This window comes from Alternaria alternata (assembly GCF_001642055.1).
Source record: "Alternaria alternata strain SRC1lrK2f unplaced genomic scaffold CC77scaffold_4, whole genome shotgun sequence".
Classification (NCBI taxonomy): Eukaryota; Fungi; Ascomycota; class Dothideomycetes; order Pleosporales; family Pleosporaceae; genus Alternaria; species Alternaria alternata.
The window spans coordinates 1,343,956-1,371,751 of NW_017306193.1; the positions used below are offsets into that span (position 1 = coordinate 1,343,956).

Below are 27,796 nucleotides of genomic sequence, written 5' to 3' on the forward strand. Positions count from 1 at the left end.
AGTAATTCTCTCATCTACCATGGTACAGGCGCGCCATCGTATCGATAGAATTTCCCACTGTCTGACTCCTTGAGCCCAGCCACCACATCCAACATACTCTCCACGCTGACCTTGGCCTCGATCATCGCACCCTTTCCACCCATTCTCGTCTTCACCCAACCAGGATCCATGCAAATGACCTTGATCCCGTTCGCCTTCAAATCTTTCGCTTGGTGCAATGTCAACATATTCAACGCCGCCTTACTCATGCTGTAGGTACAACATTTCGTCACGTCTGTCGCAACCGTCAAGCTACCTAATCCCGAGCTCATGTTCAGCACGGTCGCGCCTCTCGCTAGAGACTTTCTCAGGCTCTCGACGATTTTGGCGGGGCCCAGAACGTTGGTCTGCATGTGCTCGTTTAGACTCTTTGGGTCAAGAGTCAAGCTTGTATCGGTGCTCGTTGCGTTGATCCCAGCGACATTAAAGAGGAAATCCAGGCTAGCACCGGTTTTGGTGAGGATCTCTGCGACGCGAAACTCGATACTGGAGAGAGAATCGAGGGAGCTGACATCGCATTCGATGATATGGATGTTTGAGTTGTTGTTCAGGCTTTCTAGTTCCGAGATGTCGCCTGATTTGGAGCGGACGCCTGCGATAATGGTGTTTGATGGTTTTGCAGCGAGTTGGCGCACGAATTCCAGGCCAATGCCCCGGTTGGCCCCCGTCAGAAAGTAAGTTGCCATTTTGGGTGGTCTTCTTGAATGGGATCGTACGGGTAGGTGACCTTTGCTGTTGGCCGAATGCGACTTTGAAGTTACGATGATTGTTTGATGTGAAATTGGGGATGAGTTTCTTAGGGGCAGGGACTCTGAAGTGGATTTTCGGGGTACTGGTTGGAGGTGAGGACGAGAGAAGTTTTGCGACTGCGAGGAGTGACTTGATGAAGTACTTCGCCTCCGCGGACGGGACGATGTGGTGGTGTTGTGCCGTGTGTCCTGCATGCGGTCTACTTCCACCGGGTAAATCATAATGGGTGACGTCGTAGTGTATTAAAGGGTAATTGGAAGTAGGTGTCGTTGAGAAGTCGTAAGTATTAGTACACAAAGTACTATACATGTTCGCCAGTTCAGTTGACTATATGTATACGCACGCACCACATGTTCGCCTGAAAAGCGCCGGTCGAGAGACCCGCAATCCCGTTACGAAGTGTCAGACCTGTCAACTCTGTTACATGGAGTTTCATGCAGTACTCGGCGACAACCAGAACAAGGCTGCGATATTATGCCCTCCGTGGCACGCTCGTCTCATGTTTTCCGATTTCTGTTACTCGTACAAATTGTTGTTCTGAATGGAGCCTGTAGGATAGAGACGACGGATTGCGCTTGCCGCTTCAGACGAACCCGATGCGAATCAAGGGACACAACCATTTCCTGCATCGTAGCGACAGTTCCCCTAAAACGCAGATCGAGAATGGATTGTGAATTACAAGGTTACGATTTTGCATAATTACTAATTCCTGCATGAATCTGAGAACTATTATTCTTACCACTGTATGATAAAAGCGAAAGAAAAGCTTCGCCCACACAGAGGTTACGAAGAACTTCTCCACCGCGAGTATCTGGTCCGCATAGCGCGGCCTCGATTTGTTATTCAATCCGCGATTGGTCTTTCGACCATCAGCATGACACATTCGTCTCCTAAAACTTCCTACGATTCGAGTGCTCCTCTTCGAAATGGTATCTACTCCATGTGGTCCACCTTGCGCTTCTCGCTGGCGCCCTTTACTACGCTCGAAAGATCGACAACTGCATCACATTAGTACGAGCAAATGGCTAATTGGGGTACGGCAGGCTTACGAGGAAGATCCAAAGGGAAGTCGACACTAGCCAGCATAATGGCTAAGAAGATGTACCAACCGCAGAGGCAGGTAACGAAGCAGAATGCACCAGCAGCCTCAGCAAGCTTGGCAGCAAGAGCTGCTCGACCGTTTGCAGCCTGGAGATAGCTGCCCGCCAGAAGGCCGAAAGCGGGCACAAGAGTGAAGAAGATAAGGAAGAAGATCAAGTTCGTACGGATGGAGCAGATGAGGTAGACTAGGCATAGAAGGCCCATCATGATGAGGAAATATGCTGTGAAAATGGTCAGAACCGAATTTCTGCATCTCTTCTCGGGTGACTTACCAAGACCGACGTTGAAGCCAACAGATTCTAGGCCTGTGCTGCCTGCGACGTTCGCATTGGCGTACGCGCCATATGAGTTGTAGAAGGGTTGGAGTGTGGCAGCGAAACCAAGCCAGAAGGCACCGAAAGAACAGAAGACAACGAAGGGGAAGGTATTGCCAAGAATCCACTGTATCAGTTGTCAGAGAGAGTCTTCAAAGGCTTTGAGAGCAACGTACTTCACCAAGACCACCGAGAATCATGAGCAGACCACCCGCAAAGTAGTACCATCCGGTGCTTGCTGCTCCACTTCCACCAGCACCACGCCATCCCATGAGGGTCATGCTCAAAGGATGCAAGGACAACAGGAAGCCGATGAGAGCACTACCCAAAGTCAGCGTTCGAAGTTTCAGGTGTATATGCAGGAGGGACATACAGAGGCGTCGGGTTACCGAATGTCTTCCGCAGATCTCCTTTTACTTTGTTCGGTGGTGACAGATATAGTTTCTCAAATAGCTCTGGAGAGATCGAGATACTACCCGCTGTTCGGATCTGATGCAATGCAGTACCAGAATCGACCGAGGCGTCGAGGTGCGTTTGTCCACCATATCCATTGCCGTAAGCTAGAGAAGGTTAGTAAAAGATGAATGTGTATACCGCAAAAGAGTCTTACGTTCTTGCCGAGAGAAGTCTTTCTCCAAAGCGTTGGGCCCGTCCATCATTCTAGTTGTCGACTCGTTCCTCGCAGTTGATCCAGCTGATAGAGTTTCTGCGTCTCTAGCTGTAGTCGCGCCGAGGTGGGCGTCGTTTGTTGCGTACTTGTGATCGTGATTGGAAGTCATACACGCGACGTGGTTGTCAAAGAGACCGCTTCCGTTGGAGTTGTTATTAGAATTAGAGGTATCGTAGTGATGATGACCGGTCGAGGACGTGGTAGTAGATGTTGAAGTCTCGTAACGTGACATAGAAGGCTAGGGAACCGGAGAGTAGGGTTGATATAGGGAGCACACAATGGTCATTAAGAGTGTAGGTAACAATAGTGCTCCGCAAACCTTGAGGCACGGATTCCAATTCCAAGAAAGCGTAGCTGCGGACGAAAGCAAGGGATCATCACCGACTATGTGGCAGGTGCAGCCAGGCCACCCTGGTAGAACAAGAGTTTGAGGGCCAACCGCTGCGGTTCCGCGTTGGATTTGATGCACGTAGTCGAATTGGCGGGAGGGCAGATCTGCCCAGGCTAGAGCTTGGGGAGCGTCCAGGTCTTGATTCGCCGGAGTCATGAGGAGTGCCTCCTTAGCTGCGGACGTGGCTTCCCTGCCGACGCATCCCCTAGGAACAGCAGTGGCGTCTCGTGCAGTTACTTTGTACGCCCTGGACACACCACCACCGATACCGTCTGAGCATCTTATAAGGCTGATGACGAACCTGTGTATGAACGGGTGAAGGAGGTCAGATTCATATCAATGACGCTACGAGAAACATCATGTTTCTTTGTGAAACTCTTCACATACTCTTAGTTTCGCCGCATTGACAAGACCTCGCCGACCCCAATACCCAAAACGGTCGCAATGGCAATGGTACGCATTCAAAGTCACAACGTGATCATGACCCGATGCAGCAACAACCAGTAAGGGATCAGCAACCCCAGGACGTAAGATCGGTTCTGCGGAGTCGAGTGGAGATGAAGCACGCGAATGCTGGGGACGCGTGCGGAGCCTAGACTTTGGAGCTAAATGATCGTCGGGCCGTCACTAATGGGGTTGGCTTTGCGGGGAAAACGTGCTAAGAACGCTAGATCCGGATGAGTGGTGCAGGCGTTATTCCCAAACGTCATGTCGCGCACGGCATCTCAAAGATATGCATGAGATTTCGTTTTGCAATCTCATGGATGGTAATCGAGATAACGACAAGGTTGCGGCAAGGTTGCACCAACGTCACTGGAGTATGCTGGGGTGTAATATTGCAATCGTGGAGGTCGCAGATCTGTACAACGGGGACAATCTAACCGACTAACTCGAGTCAGTGCAGAATGTAGATAGTCCGGCCTTGTGCGGCAAAGCTGTCGTGTGTTGGTCGTATGTTCAACTTATGATCGATGAGCCACTCCCGTAGCGCCGAAATGCAAGGAAAAGCCCATAGACCTCAGCCCCCGCGTTTCACTACCGAGGTGCGCATGATGGCATAAGAATCTAGTGTGACTCGCGTCCAGGTGTAGGGTATTTGGCGAGTAGCTTGCGCTCATCCGACAACGTATCGGGAGGAGTCCAATGGTAGCGACGGAGACATTCCGCATATGATGATGTCTAACCCAATTCAGTTGACCATAGTAAAGCCTCGGGAATTAGGTACCATTCGCAAAAGCCGGGTTCCTAACGGAAGCGAGTAGGAGTTGAGATCTGATACAAGATATTCTGCTTGTAATGTTGGATGCTGCTGGCTTCATTCAAATTCGTAAAGAAAATCCGGTTGACCTGAAGTCGCACAGTCTTTTCCACATATCGTTCCGATTAACGCACTGTTGCGACTTCATAGGCGGCAATAGGCAAGTTTGCCAGCTGTCCAAGACGCAGACCGCATCTTCCGTGGTCCCGAACCGTCAACATCCCAGTAGGACCGCAACCCAGCATACTAGCGGCGTATGCCGCACCCCTCTCTGGCATTCGGACTTTGTGGAGGATGGCATCGCAGGAGATAGCTTCCACTCTGATGGAGAATTGTGTCCACTAAACTCACATCTTCTCGCAATTGCTCCACAAAACATTCTCCTGCTGCGTACAAACTATCAGAAATCGACGGATGTAACGCGACGCTCCAATCAAAAGCCATGTCACGTTGGTCTAGGAGGTAAAAAAGGCACAATTTTTCAATAGCGTGGTGCATAAGGAGTTGAGGGTTTCATGCCGGCAGTGCTCGGAGGTTTTCGGTGCTTTCCAGTGTTGAGATGCCGAAAGCTGATGGACAAGCGACAGGCGATCCGGATCGTCGGTGTCTCCGGATGTTTGATCGTTCAAAACTCTCTCTTCTGTCTTTGGCATCTCCTGATCTTCGCGAATACCATAGCTCAGCATGGGCATAGAAATCGCCGCGAATGCCTAGTGCTGAATACTGAGTTTGAGATAGTTCATCAGGATCAAGGGAGGTACAGATGGTAGCGTTGAGTGGAGTGTGTACAACGATGATCAGACGAAGTTTGTGATGGCGGAAGGTATGCGTTCCACACCAGTCAAGCACGATGCAACCTCGAGAAGAGAGCTGACGATTGGAGAAGTATTGGACGTGCTCTCACAGTAGATGGGAAGGAGTACTTTGGTAGCCAATACCAATGATAGTACCTGCGGACGTCGTGCTCTTCATATAGCATGTACACATGACAAAGCCAGTGGTGATGCCGAGGAGATAAGTAATCTCTTCCGGCCGTAACCTTCAGTCTGTCACCCCGTCCCGAATGTGATTCTTCTCCATGCACAGAAAGAAGCTGAGAGCTTCAGCACGGTATGTGATGATGCTCCGAGGCCCTCAAGCCCCGCCCACCTCTTCAATAACCTTCTTCAAATTCTTGATATCATGCGCAAACCGACCCAAGAACAAGCCGTCAACGCCTTCGGAAATCTTGGCAAAGGTGCCGGGCCCAGCGCTCCCTCCGTAGACAATCCTCGTGGTCCCGGTCCTACCAGCAGCCATCTTCCTAAGCTCTTTTGTCACATTCACAACATGGTCGGGGTCAGCGGGCTCCTTTGCGCCAATGGCCCACACAGGCTCGTAAGCCAGTATCACCTCGGTATCGTCCGGTACTGCAGCCAGCACTGACATGACCTGGGGTTTACATTCTTGTATAGCTGCACCTACAGCTGCTGATGCGACGCTGTGGTGTGTCTTCTCGCCAATGCACACCAGCGGTATCAAGCCGTTTCTCGCTGCTGCACCAGCCTTGTTCGCGACCGTCTCGTCTGTCTCACCGAATGCGGCTCTGCGCTCAGCATGGCCAATCTCTACTATCCTTGCTCCTGCCTGGCGCAGCACCAGTGGACTGACCTCGCCTGTGTATGCGCCCTTGTCTTCCCAAAAGGTATCTTGCGCGCCCAGGATGATGGACGAGGGCTCGAGGATGCGGGCAGACTCGGTGAGGGAGACGAAGTCGGGGATAACGAAGAGATCTATGCGCGCATTCCAGGCGTCGCCGTCGAGCTGCAAGACGCCGCGAATGTAGGAGAGCGTGCTGGGCAGGTCGAAGTACATCTTCAGCGAGACGCCGACGAGGCGGCGGGGTCGAGCGATAGGCGGCATAGCAGCGGCAGCGGCGGTTCGTGTATGTGTGTAGAGAGAGAGAGAGAGAGAGAGAGAGAGAGAGGAAGCTGTCCAGCAGTCACTCTACGAGTACTATGTACCAGAAACAAGACGTCTTGGAGCTGCGCAACAACGATGATCCGGGGTTACCGTAAAGGGTAAACCCGGGGAAGGGAAAGCAAACCCGTCATCGGTGGAGGGGACAGGTGTGGGACGGACACGTTTGTGGGGCTTTCATGCCACATCCCATCACCACATGCAATGCCACATTATATTATGCACGATTCGCGACTTGCGACTTGCTGCAGTGCTTTCACCGTCTTCTGTGAATGATGCGCGTCTACCACATGTCACGCATAGCCACGCGTTCTCCAATTGGTGTCACCTGCAGCGTAGTCATGGCTTGTCGCCGAAAATGCGCCTTGCTTGGCGAGGCTCCGATTGTTCCTCCGTACTGCGCTAACCTCTTTACTGTCGACCTTCCGCTAAGGAAAACTGCACATCAACGCATCACTAACCCTCCGGCTCACTGACTGACAGCAAGAGAGAACAGTGGTACATGTCGCGGACACTCGCAGATCGCTGGGCTCGCAAAAGATACTTTGGATAGCTCGTGGGGGGTCAACACCGCAGTACGCAGCATCCTTGCATATCCCGCCCTGAGCTCACCGCGGGGTGCATATTCCTCATATTGTCCTCTCACTAACGTTGCGAAGAATTGACGCAGATTCTCTTTCCTCTCTTCTCTTCCTTTACTTAGTCTCATACTTCTCCGCCATGCACATCTCTCAGAAACTCCTCCAGGCGAGGGAGGAGGGCAAGCCGACCTTCTCCTTCGAATTCTTTCCGCCCAAGACAGCGCAGGTAACGATACCCTCATAACTCCCGACACGACGAGCGAGACGCTGACTTCACATAGGGAGTTCAAAACCTCTACGACCGCATGGACCGCATGCATGGCTTCGGTCCGCAATTCATCGATCTTACCTGGGGCGCTGGTGGCCGCCACTCCAAGTTGACCTGCGAGATGGTCAAGGTCGCACAATCCGTCTACGGCCTCGAGACCTGCATGCATCTTACATGTACCGATATGGAAAAGTCCAAGCTCGACGACGCCCTCCGAGACGCATACAATGCCGGCTGCACCAACATCCTCGCCTTGAGGGGAGACCCGCCACGTGAGCGAGAAAAGTGGGAGGCAACAGCAGGTGGCTTCCGCTATGCAAAGGATCTCGTCGTCTACATCAAGGAGAAGTACGGAAACCATTTCGACATCGGTGTGGCGGGATACTCCGAAGGCAGCGACGACAATGACGATGTCGACGAGCTCATCGACCATCTCAAGGAGAAGGTTGATGCCGGAGGAACATTCATTGTTACACAAATGTTCTATGATACTGACCTTTTCCTTGAGTGGGTCAAGAAGGTTCGTGCCAAGGGCATCGACGTTCCCATCATTCCCGGTATCATGCCCATCCACACCCATGCCGCGTTCCTACGGAGGGCCCAATGGACGAGATGCAACATCCCGAAGCACTGGACTGAGGCCCTGGAGCCTGTCAAGAACGATGACGTCGAAGTGCGTGAAGTCGGCAAACATCTAGTCGCCGAAATGTGTCGGAAGCTGATCGACGCTGGTATCACACACCTGCACTTGTAAGTCGTCCCCTCGTCACAAGAAGATAATCTTTCTCATACCTATATAGCTACACTATGAATCTCGCGCAAGCCACCCGCATGGTCCTTGAAGAGCTAGACCTCCTACCCGACCCCGAGTCACCACTAGAGAAGCCTCTTCCATGGCGGCCTTCGCTGGCGCTCAACCGACGAGACGAGAACGTACGACCAATCTTCTGGCGCAACCGCAACCGATCCTACATTGCTCGCACACAAGACTGGGACGAGTTCCCTAACGGTCGCTGGGGAGATTCGCGTTCACCTGCCTTTGGCGAGTTGGATTCTTACGGCATCGGTCTGAAGGGTACCAACGAGCAGAACATCAAGTTATGGGGCACACCAATGTCGATCAGAGATCTATCCGAACTCTTCGTACGCTATATGGAAGGAAAGCTCGAATCTTTGCCGTGGAGCGAACAGCCCATTACGACCGAAGCTGGGTCTATCCAGGACGATCTGATCAATCTGAACCGCCGCGGATTCCTGACCATCAATTCCCAACCTGCTGTCAATGGAGCCAAGTCTTCAGACCCGGTATTTGGTTGGGGCCCGCGTAATGGTTATGTCTACCAAAAGGCTTACCTGGAGGTCTTCGTCTCTCCGGAACACATCTCTGAGATCATCACGCGTCTCGAACGCGATCCTGAATTCACCTACTATGCTGTGAATAAGGATGGCGATTTGAAGACAAATGCTCCCAACGAAGGACCGAACGCTGTTACATGGGGTGTCTTCCCAGGCAAGGAGATCGTACAGCCAACCATTGTTGAAACAGTGAGCTTCCTCGCCTGGAAGGACGAGTTCTACCGCCTTGGACAGCAATGGGCAAACTGCCATGCAGGTGTCAGTCCATCGCGTTACGTGATCCAGGACGTCGTAGACACCTGGTACCTCCTGAATATCGGCAAGTACATTCGATTACACTTACATTTCTCTTACTAATGCTTTGTTTGCAGTACACAACGACTTCCACGCAACCCGTGGCATCTTCCCCATCTTCGACGGTTTAGAAGTCAAGGACATGGATAAGCCGCTGGTCAACCCCAGCGTTGATCTTCCTAGCGCAAACGGAGACGAAGCGACAAAGGTAGTCAACGGCGGTAGCCACACCAACGGCACGAACGGCGAGCAAGCTGAACCCCATAAGGAAGAAAATCCAAGCCTAATCGATGCTGCCAAAGCAGCCGCTGTCGAGGTCACCAACGGCATGAGAAGCCTGGCAATGTCCAACTAGGCTTCCGTAACTCCAGGTCTTACTGCATTCAACACGCCAAGACCAATTTGAGATGAGTCTTCTTCTAAGAAATCTCCGCTCCTAGTCTGGTGTTCAACAAGTTACGCGACAGAGCTCCTGCTTTCAGCAGACCTCTTTCATTTCAACAAGCGCGAATCTCTGGTTCTTTGTTCTTTGGCGTATATCGGTTATGGTTGGCATTGAAAGGAAAAGGTTACGATTTGCACTGCAATCATGCACAAGCATCTGGGAGGCGTCTATTCAACCCGACGACCGTCACGAAAGATATGGTGCGGGAACCTAAAAAGTTCAATAGCATAGTGTAGGATATGGCTTTCTAAGATACCCGGTCACTGCCCTCAACGGCGGTGATCAATTTTTTCACTACGATCTTTATCTATAACTTTGAGTAGATGTCTTTGAAATAGAATAGGGCATACTATCTTCGAGTCTTGAGAGCTTCACTGCATGTGCAAAGGTTTTGAGACAAGCATATGGCGTACATTGTTGTTTCTCTATGTTTTGGGATCAAGTGTGAGTGTATAAAGTATGTGGAAAGAATTGAAATGTCGCGCCATCAAGACGTCTTAGTCGTACACACTGTTCCATCCTTTCTTCACCACGTTCCCTTTTCTGGGGTAGACGTGATGAAAGCAATGACTCTAAGAGCTCATCTCACTCTTGCCGCCGCCGAACAGGCTGCTGAGCCAATCGAAGAAGCCTCCTGGGGCGTCATCGCCAGGTCCTTGCTCGCCGTTCTCCGAACCAGGCAGCTCAGGCATACCCGTGGGCTGGGGACCGCGAGTCAGAGTCTGCATTGTAGTGGGCAGACCAGGCATGCCGGTACCAGGGAAGGGAAACGGAGAGCCACCGGTGGGCATGGGGAAAGGAAGGTCGGTTGGGAAAGGAATGTCTGATGGAGAAGGACCATCACCAGGTGGCTTAGGAAAGCCACCGGTTGGGAAAGGCATATCAGGTCCACCAGGGGGCTTGGGAAAGCCGCCAGTAGGGGAAGGCATGTCGGGTCCACCCGTTGGGAATGGGAATGGAGCGTCAGGCTGGCCTGTGGGGAGTCCTGTGGGAAGGCCAGGGAAGCCTCCCTCCGTTTCTGTAGGCAGAGCGGGAGTACCGTCTGTGGGCTCCGCCAACGAGAAGCTGGGTAGCGCGCTGCCGGCTCCGGGGCCCTGTCTTGGGGCGAGCTGGTAGTCGATAGCCAAGTTTCGGACGCGGTGGCGGACAGGTGGCATACCGTCGATGGGAAATGCTCCTGTTGCTGTAGGGAAAGGAATGCCAGATGCTGTGCCGGTTCCGATTGGGGCGAAACCGGGCATCAGCTCTGGAGGAGGAGCATGACGGGACTCCTTGGTGCCGAAGATGGCGTCGAGGTAGTCGCTGAACGGGTAAGCCGCTGTGGTGCTCGCAAGAGCGGCGAGGATGACGGCGTTTTTCATCTTGATAGTGATGTCTTTGATACGAGATGTAGAAGAAGTGTTTGAGACAGAGAGAGACAGGCGATGTTGATAGCAAAGATGGTGGCACAGCCAAAAGAATGTATGTATACCGCTAGGATATCTAGAGAATGACGACAAGAGCGAAGAAAGGCCTGCTCAAAGAGAGTGTATGAGACAACTGTCTGTGAAGAACTGGTTGATGGCCATCCAACATGAGGCCAAATCCAAGGTATATATCCTCGTCCGGAGATTTCCAGTCGTGATCAACAACTCGTTCATCTAAAACCTGGTTCCCGCAAGCCCCAGAAAGCCCAGTCGTTTGACATTGCTGGAGAAGAACGCCCGTGCGACCTGCTAGTTACAGATAAGATCGATCAAGCCTTTGCGAAGACGCGCCGAAGGGTTAGAGTAATCTCTGCGGGTTAGCGACAGGTCCCATCTGGCAAGCATGATTCGGAGAGTATAGTACGGGATTCATGCCGATCACTTCTGTAGTTTCGTTTGCGGTCCAATAGAATTATTGTGCGAGCCATAGGCGCGTTGTGAACAGATGAATAGCATTGGCCAAGCCGGTAATCAGCATAAAAGCAAGGCTGCGATGGCCATGGATAGATTGCATAGAGAGACCAACATGTTTCGAGAGAAAGGTCGAGATGCTGATGCCAGGCACGGAAGGGTCGATCGCGTATAATGGTACTTGTGGGTCCGTTTCATGCGTACGCGTAACTCGCCGCCAAGAACCAAATATCGCCAGCTGATTGGTGCAAACACCTCCCGACCATGTATGCTCTGTAACAGTCACATCGTTTACTTGAGCATCGGGAGACCTGCCTGGTGTTTGGCATGTGGTAAAGGCGTGATGTGTGACGTATGCTCAGCGGAACGCAAAGATTGGCATCCAAAGTACGTCAGGCATCCTCAGGCATCCAGAGCCTCAGTTCATATCCACCCGATCCTCCTTGCAGCATAACCCCAGCCACTCAGTAGTGCAGTCACGCCTGTGAATGCAATCAGTGCTCCATATCCGCTACCATACGCAAAACCTGCACTCCAATCACCAGCATGTAGCAGAGCTTCTGAAAGCGGGCCGCTGCACAAGTTGCCGACGCCTTTCCCAGCTGATAGACACGCCCATACGAAGCCAGAATCTGCGCCTCTGCGCTTCTTCTGAGTGTCTGCGACGATAGCGCTCCAGGCGCTCGATTGACACCCAGCAAAAGCACCATAGACTATGCAGAAGATGTATAGCGGCGCCAGTGAGGTGGAAAATCCCCATAGGAGAAAGATGCCGACTGTTGAGCCCAAGGCAGAGACCATGAGGCAGGTTGTGACATGGTACTTGTCGGTCGCAATTCCCATGCAAAGACACCCGACAAATGCAGCAGCATTGACAAGAATGATTGTGACAGTGCTTTCGATGCTACCTGCACCAATGGACCGGGCGAAAGTGGGTAGATAGATTGCTGGTAGAAAGAATCCAAGGCTCTGGATGATATTGCCGGACTGTAGAATCAGGTAGTTGGAACAGGTCCAGAACGACAGGTCGAACCCCCTATTTTGCGATGTTTGAGACAACGGAAGGCGAGGTTTAAAGAAGAAGACTATGGGGAAGTTGAGAGCCACGAAGCTGAGTGCGCATACTCGTAAAGTCGTCCGGAATCCGTAGGAGTGTAGCAGCCACTCAAGTATGAGAGGAAGAATGGCCCCGCTCAATCCCAGGCCGGCCATAGTAGCTCCATAGGCAAATCCTCTTCTGCGTACCCACCACTCTTCGATGTTGAAGAGAATTGGCGTCCATGCGAGACCACCGCCCAGTGCATATAAGATGCCTTGAGTGATGATGAGGTGTGTTATGCTCGTTGAAAGTGATCCAAGGCCCAAGGCAAGGCAGACGACTACTAAACCAACTGGTGTGGCCCAAATGCGAAACTTGGGAAAGTACTTCAATACAACGAACCATATCGCAATATCCATGTACATGATACCCTGGATAGGTCTTAGTCTTGGTCTTTGAATAACTACTAGGACATACCATTGCACAAGTACCCACAACGGCAACGTTGCTTTGGCCAGAGAACTCCTCACTAGTAGCATAGTATTCTTGGAAGACACCGTAAGAGGAGGGAAAGCCCCAAATCATGGCCTCCAGCTGCAGAGGTGGAGTTGCGAAGTCAGTGTGTGTCTCACATGCATTTCTTGCACAGGAGACTTACCATGAAGCAGGAAAACAAGCAGAGCCATGCATCCCTGCCACCATCAGTAGGCGGAAGTGAAAATCCATTGTCGCTAGTTGGTTGGGATTGGTCGTTTTCTTGTAATAGTTCAATGTCTGTGGTTGCAGCCGAAGAGGGTTGTTGTGGGTAAGTGGTCAAGTCGACCTGAGTACTCTGAGTTGAAGCCATTGAGTGTCTTTATTCGAGACCCAAGGCTGTACCAGCAGACTCATACTTATGTGTATCCTTTGTAGCACGGTGGAGTCGGTAGTAGCGATGTTAGCTTGTTTTTCAATTGTACATGTAGGGCGCATTAGATGTACGGTTCAGTGGGGCTCGGGAGCCCTAAGCTCTGGAGCCGTCGGAAAAGCGCAAGAGTCATGGATGGTAGCGGCACTGGAGCACACATGGCAATATTGACGATGGCACTGTCGCCATCTGACATGTCTTCACAGGCAGTGTTGAAGGATAATCCGATGTGATGTTTGATGGTGTTCTTGTTATGGAGAAGCTAGGCTGGACGGCTCTTGGCATGATGCAGGGGCGCCCCAGGAGCGGAATTCTAGCGCGACGCGACTTGGGGATTGACGCGCCTTGACCAGGGCATTCGCGACCTCGAAACATTTCCTCATACCACAACCATGATGCATTCTCAATAACAGACACCAACCAATTATTAACCTGTAATCCAAAATCACCCCCAAGTGCCGACATGGATGACTCGCCGCGATCTTCTAAGCGGAGAAAGCTCGATACCTCGGAGCGCACCGAACCGAGCCCATCAACAAAGCCGTCGACACGGAAAGCCTCTGGCAGGCTTGCGACCAAATCCGCCGCAAATACGAACGGCGACGCTGCACAGGATGAGGTCAAGAAGCCAGCACCAGTACGCAAAGGTCGATTGACCAAGGGCGCAACAAACGGCACACCGGCGAAGCGTGCAGCAGCGGCAGAAGAGATTGATGTCTATGATGATATCGAAGGCGCATTGAACGTTGCAGCATCCTCGCGACCAGTCCGAGCCCGCAAACCGACAGAGAAAGCATCCAAAGAGAACACACCAATTGCTGCGCAGAACAAGGAGGAGATACAAACAGCCATCCCGCCCAAGCGAGGAAAGGGGCGACCTACGAAAGCGGAAGTCGCAAGTCGGAACGCTTTGAAAGAGGCAAACGATGCAAAGGGCGAATCGAAAGATGCTGTCACGCCTGTGAAGGCTGTCCGAAAGCCAGCTGCGTCTGCGCGCAAACCAGCAGCTCCACGAGCAAGTGCTCGGAAGAAGAAAGAGCCTAGCCCTATCGCAGAAGAGGATGAAGAAGCAGATGAGTTGCAGAACAACACCAAGGCCACTAAGATCTCGAGGCCACGCTCGATACGGAAGCCAGCGACCGGTACAAGGAAAAAGGCTACAGCGCTGGAATCAGAGTCGGAAGAGGCAATTGCAGCGACGCCCTCCAAGTCGGTCAAGCGACGAAAGCCTGTAGGAGAGCAAGCAACCATACCGGAGAGCGCCGACGAACTCGGCGACGGCTCTCCCACAACCAACAGGAAGCTGACTGCTAGTGAACGAAGACGCTTCAACCGCACCGATCATATCGCCAACAATGACGAAGAGCGCTGGTCGAATGCGGAAGATCAGGCCAACGGACACGACGAGGACGAAATGGATGTAGACGGGAACAGCCTCCTGGATAGTGTGCTGGACCCCACAGAACCGAGTCCTTTCAATAAGCCTACTTCAGCTCAGAAAGAGAAGCTCACGCCCTCGGTCATCTACAGTAACCTGGCGCCTGGTCGTGAGCTTGATCTACTGAAGACAATTGTCATGGACCGTATTACTGGCAAACGTCCTTCACCTCTGGTTGGTTTGGACGATGAGTATAAGTCTGTGTACCAACTTGTCGAACAGACCATCGCCGCTGGTGAAGGCAACTCAATGCTTGTCATTGGAGCTCGGGGCAGCGGAAAGACGGCGCTCGTAAACAAAGTCCTCTCTGAAGTCTCCAAAGATAATGGTGGCCAATACCATGTCGTACGACTCAACGGCTTCGTTCATACAGACGACAAGATCGCACTGCGAGAGATTTGGCGTCAGCTGGGCAAGGAGATGGACATCGAAGAGGATGGGAGCGGGCCAGGAAAAAACTACGCGGACACATTAGCGACGCTGCTCGCTCTACTTTCTCACCCATCGGAACAGACTGGCGAAGTGACTGACGAGGTCGCCAAAGCTGTCGTCTTCGTAATGGACGAGTTCGATCTGTTCGCTCAACATCCCCGCCAGACATTGCTTTACAATCTCTTCGACATCGCACAATCACGAAAAGCGCCCATTGCGGTACTAGGACTAACGACACGTATCGACGTGACCAACAGTCTCGAGAAGCGAGTCAAGAGTCGCTTCAGCCATCGCTATGTGCATCTCAGGCTAGCAACAACTTTTACTGCGTTCCAGGAAACATGTAAAGCCTGTTTGTCAATACAGCCGGAGCAACTGAGCGTCGAAGAGAGAGGTATATTAGAGGGCGGTACCAAGAGTACACCGGCAAAGAAGGGAAAGAAGAACGACACAACAGAAGATGCGCTATCACAGTGGAACGCCAACGTATCCGTAAGTTCCTCAACAGTTCACTACTGCGACGTCATGACCAGGCTGATGATCTACTAGGAACTCTTCTCATCGCGCTCTTTCCTTACCCAGCATCTTGCGCCGTCCTTCTACCTCACGAAGTCCGTCCCACAAATCCTAACCTCCTTTCTCCTTCCCACCGCGACACTTTCACCCACCACACCCTTCCAACCCGCCAACGTACTCAACTCTCCGGATTCCAAATTATCCCTCATTCCCTCACTTTCGCAGCTGTCTCTCTCCCTTCTTATCGCTGCCGCAAGATTGGATATTATCCATGACTCCGACACGTGCAACTTCAACATGGCCTACGACGAATATGTCACTCTTGCATCACGAGCCCGCATTCAGTCAGCAGCTGGCGGACTGAGTTCGAGTAGCGGAGCGAGCAAAGTTTGGGGCAAAGATGTAGCGAGACGAGAATGGGAGGGTCTCGTGGACCTGGGTTTGATTATGCCGGTCATACAAGGACAGGTTGGCGCTTTTGGGATGGTGAGATGTGATGTTGCTTTGGAAGAGGTGGGTGAGGTGTTGAAGGGGATCAAGGGTGGTGACAAGGGCTTGGAGAGGTGGTGTCGGAGTATTTGAATTGGCTGAGTTGTCTTCGTCAGACATGAAGACCGGTCTTCTATTGGATTCTTATCGGGATAGCATAGCGCTTATGATTAGTGGTCACCCACAGCAACAATGATTTCTGTTCCGTCGAGTGCGAGACGTAAAGACCGTCTCTTTTTAGAAGCATTTGGAAAAGGCGTTAACCACTCGGATGATACAGTGGGTGTCGTTTTTCTTTGCAAGTGCAAGGACAAGAAAATAGCAAGGAATGGCAAGACGGAAACCACGGAATGGCGCATCATGATTCTGAAGAGAGAGCAGAGCGGTGTATGACTTTTGTAGCATAGATGTAGTATAGTCTCGTATCAGCATTAGATCCCCATCTTCTTATACCCTCATCACATGCTCATACTAACAGCCCCAGTAACTAGCCCACTTACTCTTTCCTCCAAGCACCCCCACAAATTCCCTCGCCACAATCCGGCTCGTTTGTTCACTGGGATGTAAAGGATCATACCACATGAAGCTATCCGGGCTATCCGTACTCGTACAATTACTTCCCTGCGCATCGCACAAATGCTCCACACCCTCAACATTAAGCGGCGCCCCCGTCCCGTTCAGATAGCTCGCAGGGTTGTTGTATATATCCGTCATAAGTGCGTTCACGTCGAAACTAGCGACATTCGCATCTTCCCAGAGTTCGTCGATTTCAGCTTCAAAGGGTGTGCGGTACTTGTAGACTTGATTGAGTGCCGCAACAGTGTTCTGCATGCGGCCATGAACTTCGGTGAGGTTCTTGCCAGGGACATCGGGATAGTATTGTGTTGCTTGTAGACCACCGTCTTGAGGCTGCTGGTACTGAGGGAGGAGCTCGAGTGGAGCAAGGTTCATGATGACAAAGTTGCGGCCTCCGTTCTCGTAGAGGCGTGTGATTTGGTCGTAGACACAATCCATGTAGTCTGCGACGGTCTTGCCGGGGACTTGACTGTCCGTCAAGAATGCGCCGTTTCCAAGATCATTTGTTCCAATCCAAACGGCATACACAGTGCTGGAGGCTTTTCCAGTGAAGAACTTTGTACCATTCGCGTTGCTAGCTTTGGAATCTGCGATGAACGCAGGGAGTTCGTACCCAGCAATGTCCGGGAAGGGTGCATTTATGGCAGAGAAGTAGCGTGGTGTTATTTCGTTAGAGCACACAGCTCCTGAGACGGCATAGTTGTAGAGATTTGTCTTAGAGTAGATGCTAGCGTAACGAGCCCAAGAAAGGCCACCTGAAGCAGTGGCTAGACCCTAGGTATTCTTAGCAAGAGGTAGGAAGTTGTGCTAACGTTCGACTTACCACCGGCTGCTGCCATGCCACAGGAGGCGCAGAACCATTGTTGTTGATGAAGTATCCAAGTCGATTCTCATCCGTGTAGCTGTCACCAAATGTCACCAGCGTCTTGAACTTCCCGTCACGCCAACCCCCTGCAATTCCGCCAGTGATCGCTAGATTAGCGACAAGCAATCGAATCGACCAAGAAGACACCATTGTGATATTGCCTAGTTGCCGGTGATTACATTTGCGCCGAGAGTTACGCAAGTACTTATACCGCTAAGTTTGCGGAGGCTGGCGGGACATATCCAGTGCACTAGCCATTCCTTTCCGCCGATACATAGGGCTCATTCGGGACGGCAGATATTCCATGATCAATTGCAGCTGGTACGCGGGGAAATTGGGGGACGCCAGCCCGGTTGTACATGGGAAATGATGTCGGTCGCGGGAGCTATACGCTTTGTGGGTGTGGCTGGTCGGGAATCAGGCTAAAAGGTCTGCACGTTGCGCAGCTCGATCGAGTACTGTTGTCGATGAACCGGAGATTGAAAGCTGCACCAATAGCACGCACTTCTACATATCACCATTGACTACTCGCGTTCGATTTTTGTTCTTGTGCTGTAGTTATTGCAGCTCAAAGCTTCGAGCTTGCCATGTCCGATTTGGTATCTGCTATCTACGTAGCTGACGATGGTGGTTCATCGGACTGCTGCGATATTGCGTGATGCATAGATTCAACACGCGGCTTGTGGGTCTGGTGCAAAGTCGATCTGAAGAGATACGATGACGTCGTCATTGCTTCAGAGGTTTGTAACGTCCTGGAGGGATGTCATCGGGGAACCGCCGAGTTATGCTTTCTGTGGCTCCCAGCCGAGGTCTGGATCCAACAGAAGCTTGCGCGCGTATCCCGGGATCGCAGCCATGTACCAGCCTACGCGCGCAAGGCTGTTATGCCGCCTGCCGTTAAACTATTTCGGACAGCTTGCGGGGGTATCGTAAGCGCCGTTCAATTTCAAAGTTCCTGGTTCAACCTTATGGATGTAGTACCCAGGGGGGGACGAAGAAAGCAATTGTTCTACGCTCTTTTGATGGTGTCTTATTGTGTGCTGTTCTCTCTATATGCTTTGTCTAAGGATGGGGCGTCGTAGATTTCTTTTTCTGGGGACGGACTCTGCTTATCGCCAGGATGTCGGAATCGCAGACCGAACGCAAATCGACATTTCGACAAGACAATGTTGTGCACGCCAATACTGGCATGGAAGCGTCTCGTTACGAAGCCGTTAGTTCAGCGTAGGCTCCCTGACGATATCCGCTTCCCCGGTGCACGCGTCTTGGGTAGGTCAACGCTGGTGGATACTGCTAACTATATTGGACCAAGGCAGTCGATAGCCCAACGTCAATACGTGGTAGTGCTTTAGGTGAAAACAACTGCATGCTGAGTTAGTAGTAAGAGAAAACACAGATTGCCTTTAGTGAAGGCTTCGGCATACCGAGTTTTAACCGAATAGAGATGAACCAATGCTGACGAAGTGGTATCCTGCTGTTCGGTCTCAAAGGCGTTGAAGTCTAGCCAAAGAAGTGCCCCATCGCAGCGCATATTTCGCTACCAGACTGTCGGGGAAATTGACCTGAGACCGAATAAACCTACCGAACAGATCCCGGCCTTGTTGGATGACTGTGTTTGTGGCTTCTCGCCCCCGATTTGTGGAGTGAAGACGCGATTTCGAAGGTTGACGTAGGTGGTCTGGACGATGGTTCCTTCCTTAGAATCGAACAAACACTCTCCAGGGCCACTAGCGTCCCATAGCCTGTCCCTTGTCGCCCCACCTTCCCTTGTCATCTGTTTGACCCTCTCTGCTCTTTGAGTTCTCACCCTCGGCACCTCCTTCGTGTACACGCAGCAGCACCCCAGTGTCAATCCTGCATCGACATCGTGCATGTCACTTGTCGACTTTCACTCTCTTCAGCCTCTCCAGCAAACCACCATCGCGCTCGAATCAGGCGATACAGCAGCTTGAAGACATACTCGAGTATGCCACAAACACGCGTTCGCCTCCGAGGAGTTGCCTTAAGGGAGCCGCCGCCTACATGATAGAGTAATGCCTCCAACCTCGTCGAAGCCAGGCTTGTTGCGGTCGGCGCAATCTGCCCACCCAGCGAATGTTGAGAGTATGAGCTTAGCTTGCTTGGAATTGGCAAGCTTGGAAGACAGCAAGGCTGCTATCAGAATCCTTACTATGACCCTTTGTAAGCATGTATGTGAGAGTTAGGAGGACATCTGAATTTCTTATCAGCCTGGCTGGTTTTTGAGCATTCGGAACTAGCTTGTTGATGTTTACTGGACACGATGGAGTCGTGTAGACTGCCCTGCCTTCGTCACACAGTTCTGACATCCACAGGAAGATGCTCGTGCTCCCGACCATATTGGCCATCCCTCTTCGCCTCACGCAACCACGGCCCTGTGCACCCGTGCAATTTGAAAGATCCGTAGTGCAATGCAGCACCTACATCGACGTCAATAGATGCATGCTGCATTACCGGGTGCTTTTCCGACCCGTAGCGACATATCTGGGAGCAAGTTAGACACACACACACCATCAATTGGGACGAGTCGTCATTTACATCTCGATATATAGCTTCAGGCTCACGTCCTGGAGCTCTGTACGGACTTCTTCCATCAGAGAGTCAAATTCTGCGGCTGTACGACCAAGAGTCGATGTGAACGGCCATAGCCCAAGAGATTCGAGCAGGTCACCAATCATCTGGACGCGTGAACGTGCGGTCAGCAGAATTTCATCTACTACAACACGGATATACGTACCGCGACAGAATCTCTGCCGAGGCTGGCTTGAGCGGGATCTATACGTGACTTCTCAGCACTGTTGTGGAATAGAGCATAGGTCTAAGAATGGCGGAACACGACTGGCCACAGTAGGAGACATGATACGAGATGCAGTAGAGAGGCCTTACCTGGGGACCAACCACCTATATGTAGCTGCACCACTTCGACGTCAACATCTCGGTATCTATTATCGAGCAACAGCTGCTTCAACCGACGGCCTATCCTTGGGTCACGATCCATGCTTGCCATAGCGCCCTGATATGACTGCCACCATCTTCGCACGGCAGACTGCTCCGTAAGACTTCCGTTATGGGATTGAATAATAGGCAGGAATTCCATCATCTGAACCCAACCTGCCGGCTTCAGCAGCAATTTCATATCTCTGATATACCGGGCCCATCTCTCGGTCTTTATACCTGGGAACACGAATCGCGAGTGTATGAGGTCGTAATGGTTCGCTTGGAATAGTTCGGGATCGCGAAGAGGGTCGTTGAGATTATGGCAGATCTAAATTTGTGTATACCAGGTTAGAGCATGCCTCATATTCAGTTCGTATATGGACGCTACTAACCAGATCTAAGTTTTCGGGTTGATCTGGGAGATCCCTAGAAATAGGAGGTCGGCTCAGTTTTCGTCTGTGGGTGGACTCCGGATATGGCCTTTACTCACATAGGGAATATATCGACAGCAGTTACCTGGGAATGTCAACATCTTCTCAGCGGTACGAGGCCAGTACCAACGCCGGTCTCCTGAATTGTGCATATGGTATGATCAAGTACGCACCTCGCAATCCTCAAAGTCTTCAGCGCATTGGACAGCCCATTCTCCATTACCGTAGCCGCACTCCAAGATTGCAGAGGGGTTTTCCACTGACACTCTGGAGGAGAACAAACTGTCGCCGAAGATTCTGGCTACAAGGCGATGTTGAGCGGTCAGTCTGCTCTCTTCGCGGTCGTCGATGGCTACAGGTGCGAAGTAGATCTTCTCGTCAAGGGAAATCCTTTGGAAGACTCGGCCGTGGACGCTGACTCTTTCTGAATCATCACTCATTGCGATTGAGGTCTTTGACAAGAGACTCGTGACTTAGGAGCACCTGACGACAGCTCGCAGTCAACACCACCGACGAAAAACGACTACGCTAGATAGGATGTGGTAAGTGACAGGGATGGCTCAAACCTCAAAACGATTTCAAAAGGACAGCAAGGCGCTGTAAACCTCGTGGCCTGCAGATTGCTATGAGCTGACGACAGCTCGGCAAAGGCGCAAAATTACCCGATATCGTGGCGAAGAGAAACGTCACTAAAGCATGCTGACGAAGTCGCTGCACGTCTTGAATCACAGATATCGAAGCCTGGACACCTCTCATCCCACGAAGTCAAGCGCTATCTCTTCAGCTTGCCGTTAGACATTAGGGCGATCCCCAGTATCCGGTCACATGTGTAGCTTACAAGGCTACTGGACCGGCGAGAGCCACATCCGTTGTGGGATGCAAAATGATGGGCAGATCGCTTTACTGCTTCCATTTCAACACCCTGGACGCAAGTAGTCGGATCAGAATGAGGCGTACTGCCACCAGGGGCAAGCAATCGGGTCTATAGCTTCCAAGAGTAGGGCTTGCTCGAAGACTCTTCGACAATCGTGCGGCCGTGAGACATCGTTGAAAACTCGTATCCCATAGGCCACGATGCCTGACACACCGGCCTTTGAGGTACATACCCTACAGTAGGTCGAGACATGAGAAGACCCACCATAGTAGACCTACCTGCCTAGGTCTGCCTCGCCAACCACACACTTTAGGTAAACCTCTCATCGGAAGAAATTCCGCCGCCCAATCTGCGATTCGCCATTAGAACAGGCATTACTTACGCTAGTGTACGAATACGGTCGTTAATGAGCACGTGGTGCATGGCATGCATCAGGCGGGCGGATAGCCCCGCTGACAGTCTCCTCGAAAATGACACCGCTGACATGGCCTCGGGATAAGGGCAGGCCCATGGAAAGCCACGTCACGACGTCATTCCTGTGGCTGCTGAGGATATATGAAATACTCGGATTTGGCACCTAAGAGGCGCTCATTGCCTCAGCATCCGGACTACTTCACGGTTATGGGGATAAGTGCTATGACTGCGCTGCCCTGTGCGTTCGTTGATCCATGAATCTTAACACCAGAACTGCCGGTTAGTAAAGATGCGCCTAGTGTAGCCTGCGCTCGGCCTGCTACATATGTGGCCAGAAAGGATGCGGCCCATTATTCTCCGAGCTTTTGACGTAAAGTCGACAACTTCACACTCGTCGCCGAGCCTCCTGCGAGTAACACGGCCAATTAGTGCTCTTGCACCACAGTCCACGCGCATTCGACTGACCCAATGGAAAACCTGTGCAAGATAGGCGACGACACGCAGTCTGGATGGATGGACTAACCCCACGCGTGCGGCTTCTTTTCTGATGAGGGAATGCAGTCTGCTAGTATTATATTCGGTATCAAACCCAGTGACGTCCCCTGGCAGCGAGTTCAACCAGGGCTCTCAAGATGCAATCGACCTTGAACAAGGAAAAGGTATCTCATTTGTGCCGGATCAAGGGAACGGAATGAAAGTACGTGTGGGTTATATCGACTTGCATCTATAAGCGTTCCGTACCCGCAATCGTGCATCCACAAATCCACTCCTACAATTATCCGTGCTGGTATCACGATAACGATCATCCTGAGCCGCCTCGCGAAATTTTTCCATTCCTGTGAGAAGCAGAATCGTGGCCTACCACTTGCTGTGATCAGTCAGAGAATAATACAATATTCAGGCATCATAAACCAAAAGTTTTCCTACTCTGATAGTCCGCACCAACAGAATTATGAGTCGGTTTCGCTAAAGTGCCTCCAGATAAAATGTTACTACCAGAAGGATCGCCACCCAGCACACACAAGCTCTGCAACCCACTACAGCCCAAGGAAACTCTGCCCTCTACTTTACGATGGGACACCCCTCATGTGGTAACCGGCGTGACGTCGGCCATGATAGCTCCCGACACACTATGCCCATCCCGATATCCTTCTTCTCTCCATCCACTAAGCCCATGTCTTCTGCTCTTTGATCAGCGGCAGTAATAGGACACAGTCTACGATAGGCGTATTGCAGAGGACCTCGAGGCTCGGTAAGGTAGGTACGCGAATGTTGAAGGCGGTCAAAGCCGTCAACGGGCCGAACCGCGCATGATGGTCGTATACAGCGTGCAAAGACTGGTGTCCTGCACGCTCACGCACGAAGGCGCTGTGGAATCATTGGCTATGGGAGAGAAAATGGTGGTCAAGAAGCGGTGACGATGAGGGTCTGGGTCGGCGTTGTCCTCGGCATGACGCAGATAGCTACAGAGCTAGAATGATCCTGGTGCAGTATCGTGTTTGCAAAGGATCGGTGATGCGATCAACTATGCATAGATGGACAGTGAATCTCGGGCCGGGCGTTGTGTTTACTTAATATTGCTGGCTTGCTGCATTAGAACATGTAAATCATGGAAAAAGTCTAGACCTAGATGTGGCTGCTCTCAACCACACAATCCAGTGAGCTTGGCAGATAGCAAGTCTGGTGATTTTCATGATGCAGACTAGCAGGCACCCAGAGATAGAGGCTCCTATGTATTAATCACAGCACCCCTTGTCTCCAAAGGCGTGGTTTAGGTTTTTGCATGTCGGGCATCTTGCTGGTGGTAAGTATCCACCAGACAAACAGTCACTTGTACTGCAGCCTTTACATGTACTAAAGGGCCAAAAATCGACGGCGCACTTGCTGTTTTTCTATTGCACCCCAATGTGGCGATGGCCAGGACGCGTACAGTACGTGTTTCGGGCCTTGAGGCGGTGGTATTGGCAGCCCCACATCAGCTCAGCAACTGTTCATCCACCCACTCTCTATAGCCAAGGCTGAACAAGTAGGGCAACTGCGCATGAGGTCGAGCACACTCTTGTCATTGTCACATGATACCCCGGACTTTACCATGAGGAGGAGAGAATGGGGTGTTGGAGACATGTGAAAGCATGCGGTGCACGGTGCGCAGATCCCCACACATGACCAACTGCCGTCGGGGCCGAGGTAAATCGTCATTATCAACAGCTCGGCTGCTTTCATGAGACACGTCCGGGTCAGATCGAGAATGACCTTAGTTTGAACATCCGTCACGCTGCAAGCCACCTATCCTCTCATCTTCACTTTTCATATCCTGCACTTTACCAACGTGGGATCTTTGCTGATACCCATTTGACATTTGACACTCTTGTTGCTTGCTTGTATCGGACATTCCTCGAGCGCAACTTCTCTCTACCAACAAACAAGGAGGCAGCCTCGTCACAAAAGCGTACCAAACACATCATGGCTGCGCAGGAGCTGCGATACGACGGCCAGACCGTTGTGGTAACGGGTGCTGGTGGTGGTCTGGGTCGCGAATATGCTGTCTTCTTTGGCAGCCGCGGCGCGAACGTGGTTGTAAACGACCTGGGCGGAAGCTTCAAGGGCGAAGGACAGGGCTCAGCGGTACGCGCTTTAGTCTATCAATTATTACTCCGTTGCTGACTCCATGACAGGCTGCAGACAAGGTCGTCGATGAGATCCGCTCCGCTGGCGGCAAGGCCGTCGCCAACTACGATTCGGTCGAGAACGGAGAGGCCATCATCAAGACGGCCGTCGACACATTCGGACGTATTGATATCCTCATCAACAACGCCGGTATCTTGCGAGATGTCAGCTTCAAGAACATGAAACAGGCGGACTGGGATCTGATCTACCGCGTCCATGTCTACGGAGCATACAAGTGCGCACATGCCGCATGGCCCTACTTCAGGAAACAGAAGTACGGAAGGTTGATCAGCACTGCGTCTGCTGCCGGTCTTTTCGGATCTTTCGGACAGACAAACTACTCCGGTATGCATGCATCTTCTATGAGAACATAAGCATTTACTAACCCCGACAGCCGCCAAACTCGCTCTCGTTGGCTTCACCGAGACGCTCGCCAAGGAGGGCTTGAAGTACAACATCCTCTGCAATGTTGTCGCCCCAATCGCCGCTAGCCGAATGACTGAAACCGTCATGCCTCCCGATGTCCTCGAGAAAATGAAGCCCGAATGGATCGTTCCCCTCGTTGCCGTCCTCACACACAAATCCTCTACTGAGACAGGCGCCATCTTCGAGGCGGGCGCCGGCCACGTAGCTAAGCTGCGATGGGAACGAGCCTCTGGCGCTCTGCTCAAGGCCGACGACTCCCTCACACCCGAGGCTGTCGCTGCCAAATGGAAGGACGTTGTCGACTTCTCCAAGCCTGAGCACCCGCAAGGTCCAGCCAACGCCCTTGAACTGCTTGAGAAGGCCAACCAACTGCCTTCCAACCCCAAGGGCGAGCCGATTGACTTCAAGGGTAAGGTTGCTCTTGTCACTGGTGGAGGTGCCGGTCTGGGTCGCATCTACTGCTTGCAGCTGGCCAAGCGCGGTGCCAAGGTTGTTGTAAACGACCTCGTAAACCCTGACAACACTGTTCAGGAGATCCAAAAACTTGGTGGAGAGGCCGTTGGCAACAAGGGCGATGTCCAGGACGGCGAGTCTGTTATCAAGACCGCGATTGAGAAGTACGGTCGCATCGACATCCTGATTAACAACGCCGGAATCCTCCGCGACAAGGCATTCGCCAACATGACCGACGAGCAGTGGGACATCATTCACAAGGTTCACTTGTTCGGTACCTACTCTTGCACAAAGGCTGCATGGCCCTACATGCTCAAGCAGAAGTACGGTCGTATCCTCAACACCACCTCCACCAGCGGTATCTACGGTAACTTTGGCCAGGCCAACTACGCTTCAGCCAAGTGCGGTATCCTCGGTTTCTCAAAGTCCCTCGCGCTTGAGGGCAAGAAGAACAACATCTTCGTCAACACTGTTGCTCCCAATGCTGGCACTCAGATGACCCGCAGCATCATGCCCGAGGAGGTTGTTCAGGCACTCAAGCCTGACTACAACGCTCCTCTGGTCATTCTCCTTGTCTCTGACAAAGCCCCTGAGCCAACTGGCGGCCTCTATGAGATGGGTTCCGGATGGTTCGCTGCGACTAGGTGGCAACGAACTGGTGGACACGGCTTCCCTGTGGACGTAAAGCTCACTCCTGAGGCTGTCGCCTCCCAATGGGAACGTATCACCAACTTCGATGATGGCCGTGCTGACCACCCCTTCGACAACGCCAGCGGTCTCAAGTCCATCATGGCCAACATGGAGAACACCAGTAAGAAGAACAAGAAGGAGAAGAAGCCAACAAAGAGTAACGAGGAGGTTCTCGAGGCTCAGAAGAAGGCTCTGGCTGCTAAACCCCAGGGCACGCCTTTCGAGTACACTGAGAGGGACGTCATTCTCTACAGTAAGTCTTAGCCATACCGTGAGACCAGCTTCGTAACTAACACATCTTCCAGACCTCGGAATTGGCGCTAAGCGCACCGACCTTCCTTTCGTCTACGAAGGTGACGAGAACTTCCAAGTAATCCCCACATTCGGTGTTGTACCACCTTTCAACGCTGAGCCTCCCTTCTCCTTTGATGAGATCGTCCCCAACTTCGACCCTCGTATGCTCCTTCACGGCGAGCAGTTCCTCGAGATCCGAAAGTTCCCTATTCCCACTGAAGCCAAGCTTGTCGCTGTGCCCAAGCTCGTGGAGGTTGTGGACAAGGGTGCCGCTGGACTGGTTGTGTACGGTAGCGTCACCAAGGATGCAAAGACCGGCGAGGAGATCTTCTACAACGAGAGCACAGTATTCATCCGTGGCTCTGGTAACTTTGGTGGCCAGAAGAAGGGTGGTGACCGTGGTGCTGCCACAAAGGTTCACAAGCCACCGCAACGCGCACCAGACACTGTTGTCGAGGAGCGCACAACTGAGGAGCAAGCGGCTATCTACCGTCTCTCTGGCGATCTAAACCCACTCCACATCGACCCATCATTCAGCAAAGCTGGTGGATTCCCAACACCTATTCTGCACGGTCTGTGCAGCTTTGGTATCTCGGGTAAGCACGTACTACAAACCTATGGCCCCTTCAAGAACATCAAGGTCAGGTTTGCGGGTGTTGTGCTGCCAGGTCAGACATTGATCACTGAGATGTGGAAGGTAGGGAACACAGTCATGTTCCAGACCAAGGTTAAGGAGACGGGTAAGCTAGCCATCAGTGGGGCTGGTGCTGAGTTGATGGGCGGTGGTAGCAAGTTGTAGATTTGCAAACTTTGTGAAAGCGAGCCATTAATAGGCATTGAGGGATCTTAATGCCTTGTTGTATATATGTAGTGTCTATATTATCAAGTTTACCTTCCTGACATTCTGATTACTCTTCTCACGATTTCTGCTGTTTCCATGATGCTAAGACTTAGTCACCTTGACTTTTCGTGCCAGATCCTCATTGTCATAGGACGATCTGGATTTGGATTGCAATCGAATTCATTT

At 51.9% G+C, this 27,796-nt stretch overlaps 10 protein-coding genes across 10 annotated transcripts; 3 read left to right on the forward strand and 7 right to left on the reverse strand.

Annotated features, from left to right (window-relative positions):
* Nucleotides 1–14: 14 nt before the first annotated feature.
* On the reverse strand, nt 15–725 carry CC77DRAFT_1058588 (NAD(P)-binding protein; the record flags this gene model as incomplete). The annotated part of the gene is made up of 1 exon (XM_018528146.1): nt 15–725. One exon carries the CDS (start codon nt 723–725, stop codon nt 15–17), a length of 711 nt encoding a protein of 236 aa, XP_018389519.1.
* Nucleotides 726–1,722: 997 nt separating this feature from the next.
* CC77DRAFT_929381 (hypothetical protein) lies at nt 1,723–2,983 on the reverse strand (the record flags this gene model as incomplete). Its single annotated transcript, XM_018534101.1, has 6 exons — nt 1,723–1,787; nt 1,839–2,111; nt 2,163–2,331; nt 2,381–2,525; nt 2,578–2,764; nt 2,815–2,983. The coding sequence occupies 6 exons, from the start codon at nt 2,981–2,983 to the stop codon at nt 1,723–1,725; spliced, it is 1,008 nt and encodes a 335-aa protein (XP_018389520.1).
* Nucleotides 2,984–5,334: 2,351 nt separating this feature from the next.
* Nucleotides 5,335–6,518, reverse strand: CC77DRAFT_647838 (Triosephosphate isomerase). Its single transcript, XM_018532615.1, has one exon. It carries the CDS (start codon nt 6,423–6,425, stop codon nt 5,658–5,660), a length of 768 nt encoding a protein of 255 aa, XP_018389521.1. The 5' UTR covers nt 6,426–6,518; the 3' UTR covers nt 5,335–5,657.
* Nucleotides 6,519–7,031: 513 nt separating this feature from the next.
* CC77DRAFT_1092254 (methylenetetrahydrofolate reduct) lies at nt 7,032–9,810 on the forward strand. The gene is made up of 4 exons (XM_018529623.1): nt 7,032–7,289; nt 7,345–8,081; nt 8,132–9,006; nt 9,059–9,810. Exons 1-4 carry the CDS (start codon nt 7,203–7,205, stop codon nt 9,334–9,336), a joined length of 1,977 nt encoding a protein of 658 aa, XP_018389522.1. The 5' UTR covers nt 7,032–7,202; the 3' UTR covers nt 9,337–9,810.
* A 7-nt stretch (nt 9,811–9,817) lies between these two features.
* Nucleotides 9,818–11,284, reverse strand: CC77DRAFT_648222 (hypothetical protein). Its single transcript, XM_018532618.1, has 2 exons — nt 11,257–11,284; nt 9,818–11,200 (listed from the first exon to the last, which is right to left on the reverse strand). Exon 2 carries the CDS (start codon nt 10,785–10,787, stop codon nt 9,999–10,001), a length of 789 nt encoding a protein of 262 aa, XP_018389523.1. The 5' UTR covers nt 10,788–11,200; nt 11,257–11,284; the 3' UTR covers nt 9,818–9,998.
* Nucleotides 11,285–11,726: 442 nt separating this feature from the next.
* Nucleotides 11,727–13,189, reverse strand: CC77DRAFT_983284 (MFS general substrate transporter; the record flags this gene model as incomplete). Its single annotated transcript, XM_018536138.1, has 3 exons — nt 11,727–12,773; nt 12,820–12,936; nt 13,001–13,189. 3 exons carry the CDS (start codon nt 13,187–13,189, stop codon nt 11,727–11,729), a joined length of 1,353 nt encoding a protein of 450 aa, XP_018389524.1.
* Nucleotides 13,190–13,566: 377 nt separating this feature from the next.
* CC77DRAFT_648116 (hypothetical protein) lies at nt 13,567–16,406 on the forward strand. The gene is made up of 2 exons (XM_018532617.1): nt 13,567–15,611; nt 15,669–16,406. The coding sequence occupies exons 1-2, from the start codon at nt 13,713–13,715 to the stop codon at nt 16,215–16,217; spliced, it is 2,448 nt and encodes an 815-aa protein (XP_018389525.1). The 5' UTR covers nt 13,567–13,712; the 3' UTR covers nt 16,218–16,406.
* Nucleotides 16,407–16,598: 192 nt separating this feature from the next.
* CC77DRAFT_957125 (GDSL lipase/acylhydrolase family protein) lies at nt 16,599–17,715 on the reverse strand (the record flags this gene model as incomplete). The annotated part of the gene is made up of 2 exons (XM_018535525.1): nt 16,599–17,474; nt 17,524–17,715. Coding segments are annotated over 2 exons (1,068 nt in total), but the record flags the coding sequence as incomplete, so codon positions are not given.
* Nucleotides 17,716–20,117: 2,402 nt separating this feature from the next.
* On the reverse strand, nt 20,118–21,391 carry CC77DRAFT_1038502 (hypothetical protein; the record flags this gene model as incomplete). Its single annotated transcript, XM_018527118.1, has 6 exons — nt 20,118–20,261; nt 20,321–20,358; nt 20,470–20,848; nt 20,913–20,946; nt 21,011–21,036; nt 21,125–21,391. The coding sequence occupies 6 exons, from the start codon at nt 21,389–21,391 to the stop codon at nt 20,118–20,120; spliced, it is 888 nt and encodes a 295-aa protein (XP_018389527.1).
* Nucleotides 21,392–24,282: 2,891 nt separating this feature from the next.
* Nucleotides 24,283–27,568, forward strand: CC77DRAFT_983296 (peroxisomal multifunctional enzyme type 2; the record flags this gene model as incomplete). Its single annotated transcript, XM_018536139.1, has 4 exons — nt 24,283–24,864; nt 24,915–25,251; nt 25,301–26,728; nt 26,781–27,568. The coding sequence occupies exons 1-4, from the start codon at nt 24,703–24,705 to the stop codon at nt 27,566–27,568; spliced, it is 2,715 nt and encodes a 904-aa protein (XP_018389528.1). The 5' UTR covers nt 24,283–24,702.
* Between the last annotated feature and the right edge of the window lie 228 nt (nt 27,569–27,796).

Coding starts and splice junctions, on each gene's coding strand:
- CC77DRAFT_647838 (XM_018532615.1), bottom strand. CDS start 6,425: ATGCCGCCTATCGCTCGACCCCGCCGCCTCGTCGGCGTCTCGCTGAAG.
- CC77DRAFT_1092254 (XM_018529623.1), top strand. CDS start 7,203: ATGCACATCTCTCAGAAACTCCTCCAGGCGAGGGAGGAGGGCAAGCCG. Junction 7,290..7,344: donor TTCCGCCCAAGACAGCGCAG/GTAACGATACCC, acceptor GACTTCACATAG/GGAGTTCAAAACCTCTACGA. Junction 9,007..9,058: donor CTGGTACCTCCTGAATATCG/GCAAGTACATTC, acceptor CTTTGTTTGCAG/TACACAACGACTTCCACGCA.
- CC77DRAFT_648222 (XM_018532618.1), bottom strand. CDS start 10,787: ATGAAAAACGCCGTCATCCTCGCCGCTCTTGCGAGCACCACAGCGGCT.
- CC77DRAFT_648116 (XM_018532617.1), top strand. CDS start 13,713: ATGGATGACTCGCCGCGATCTTCTAAGCGGAGAAAGCTCGATACCTCG. Junction 15,612..15,668: donor AGTGGAACGCCAACGTATCC/GTAAGTTCCTCA, acceptor ATGATCTACTAG/GAACTCTTCTCATCGCGCTC.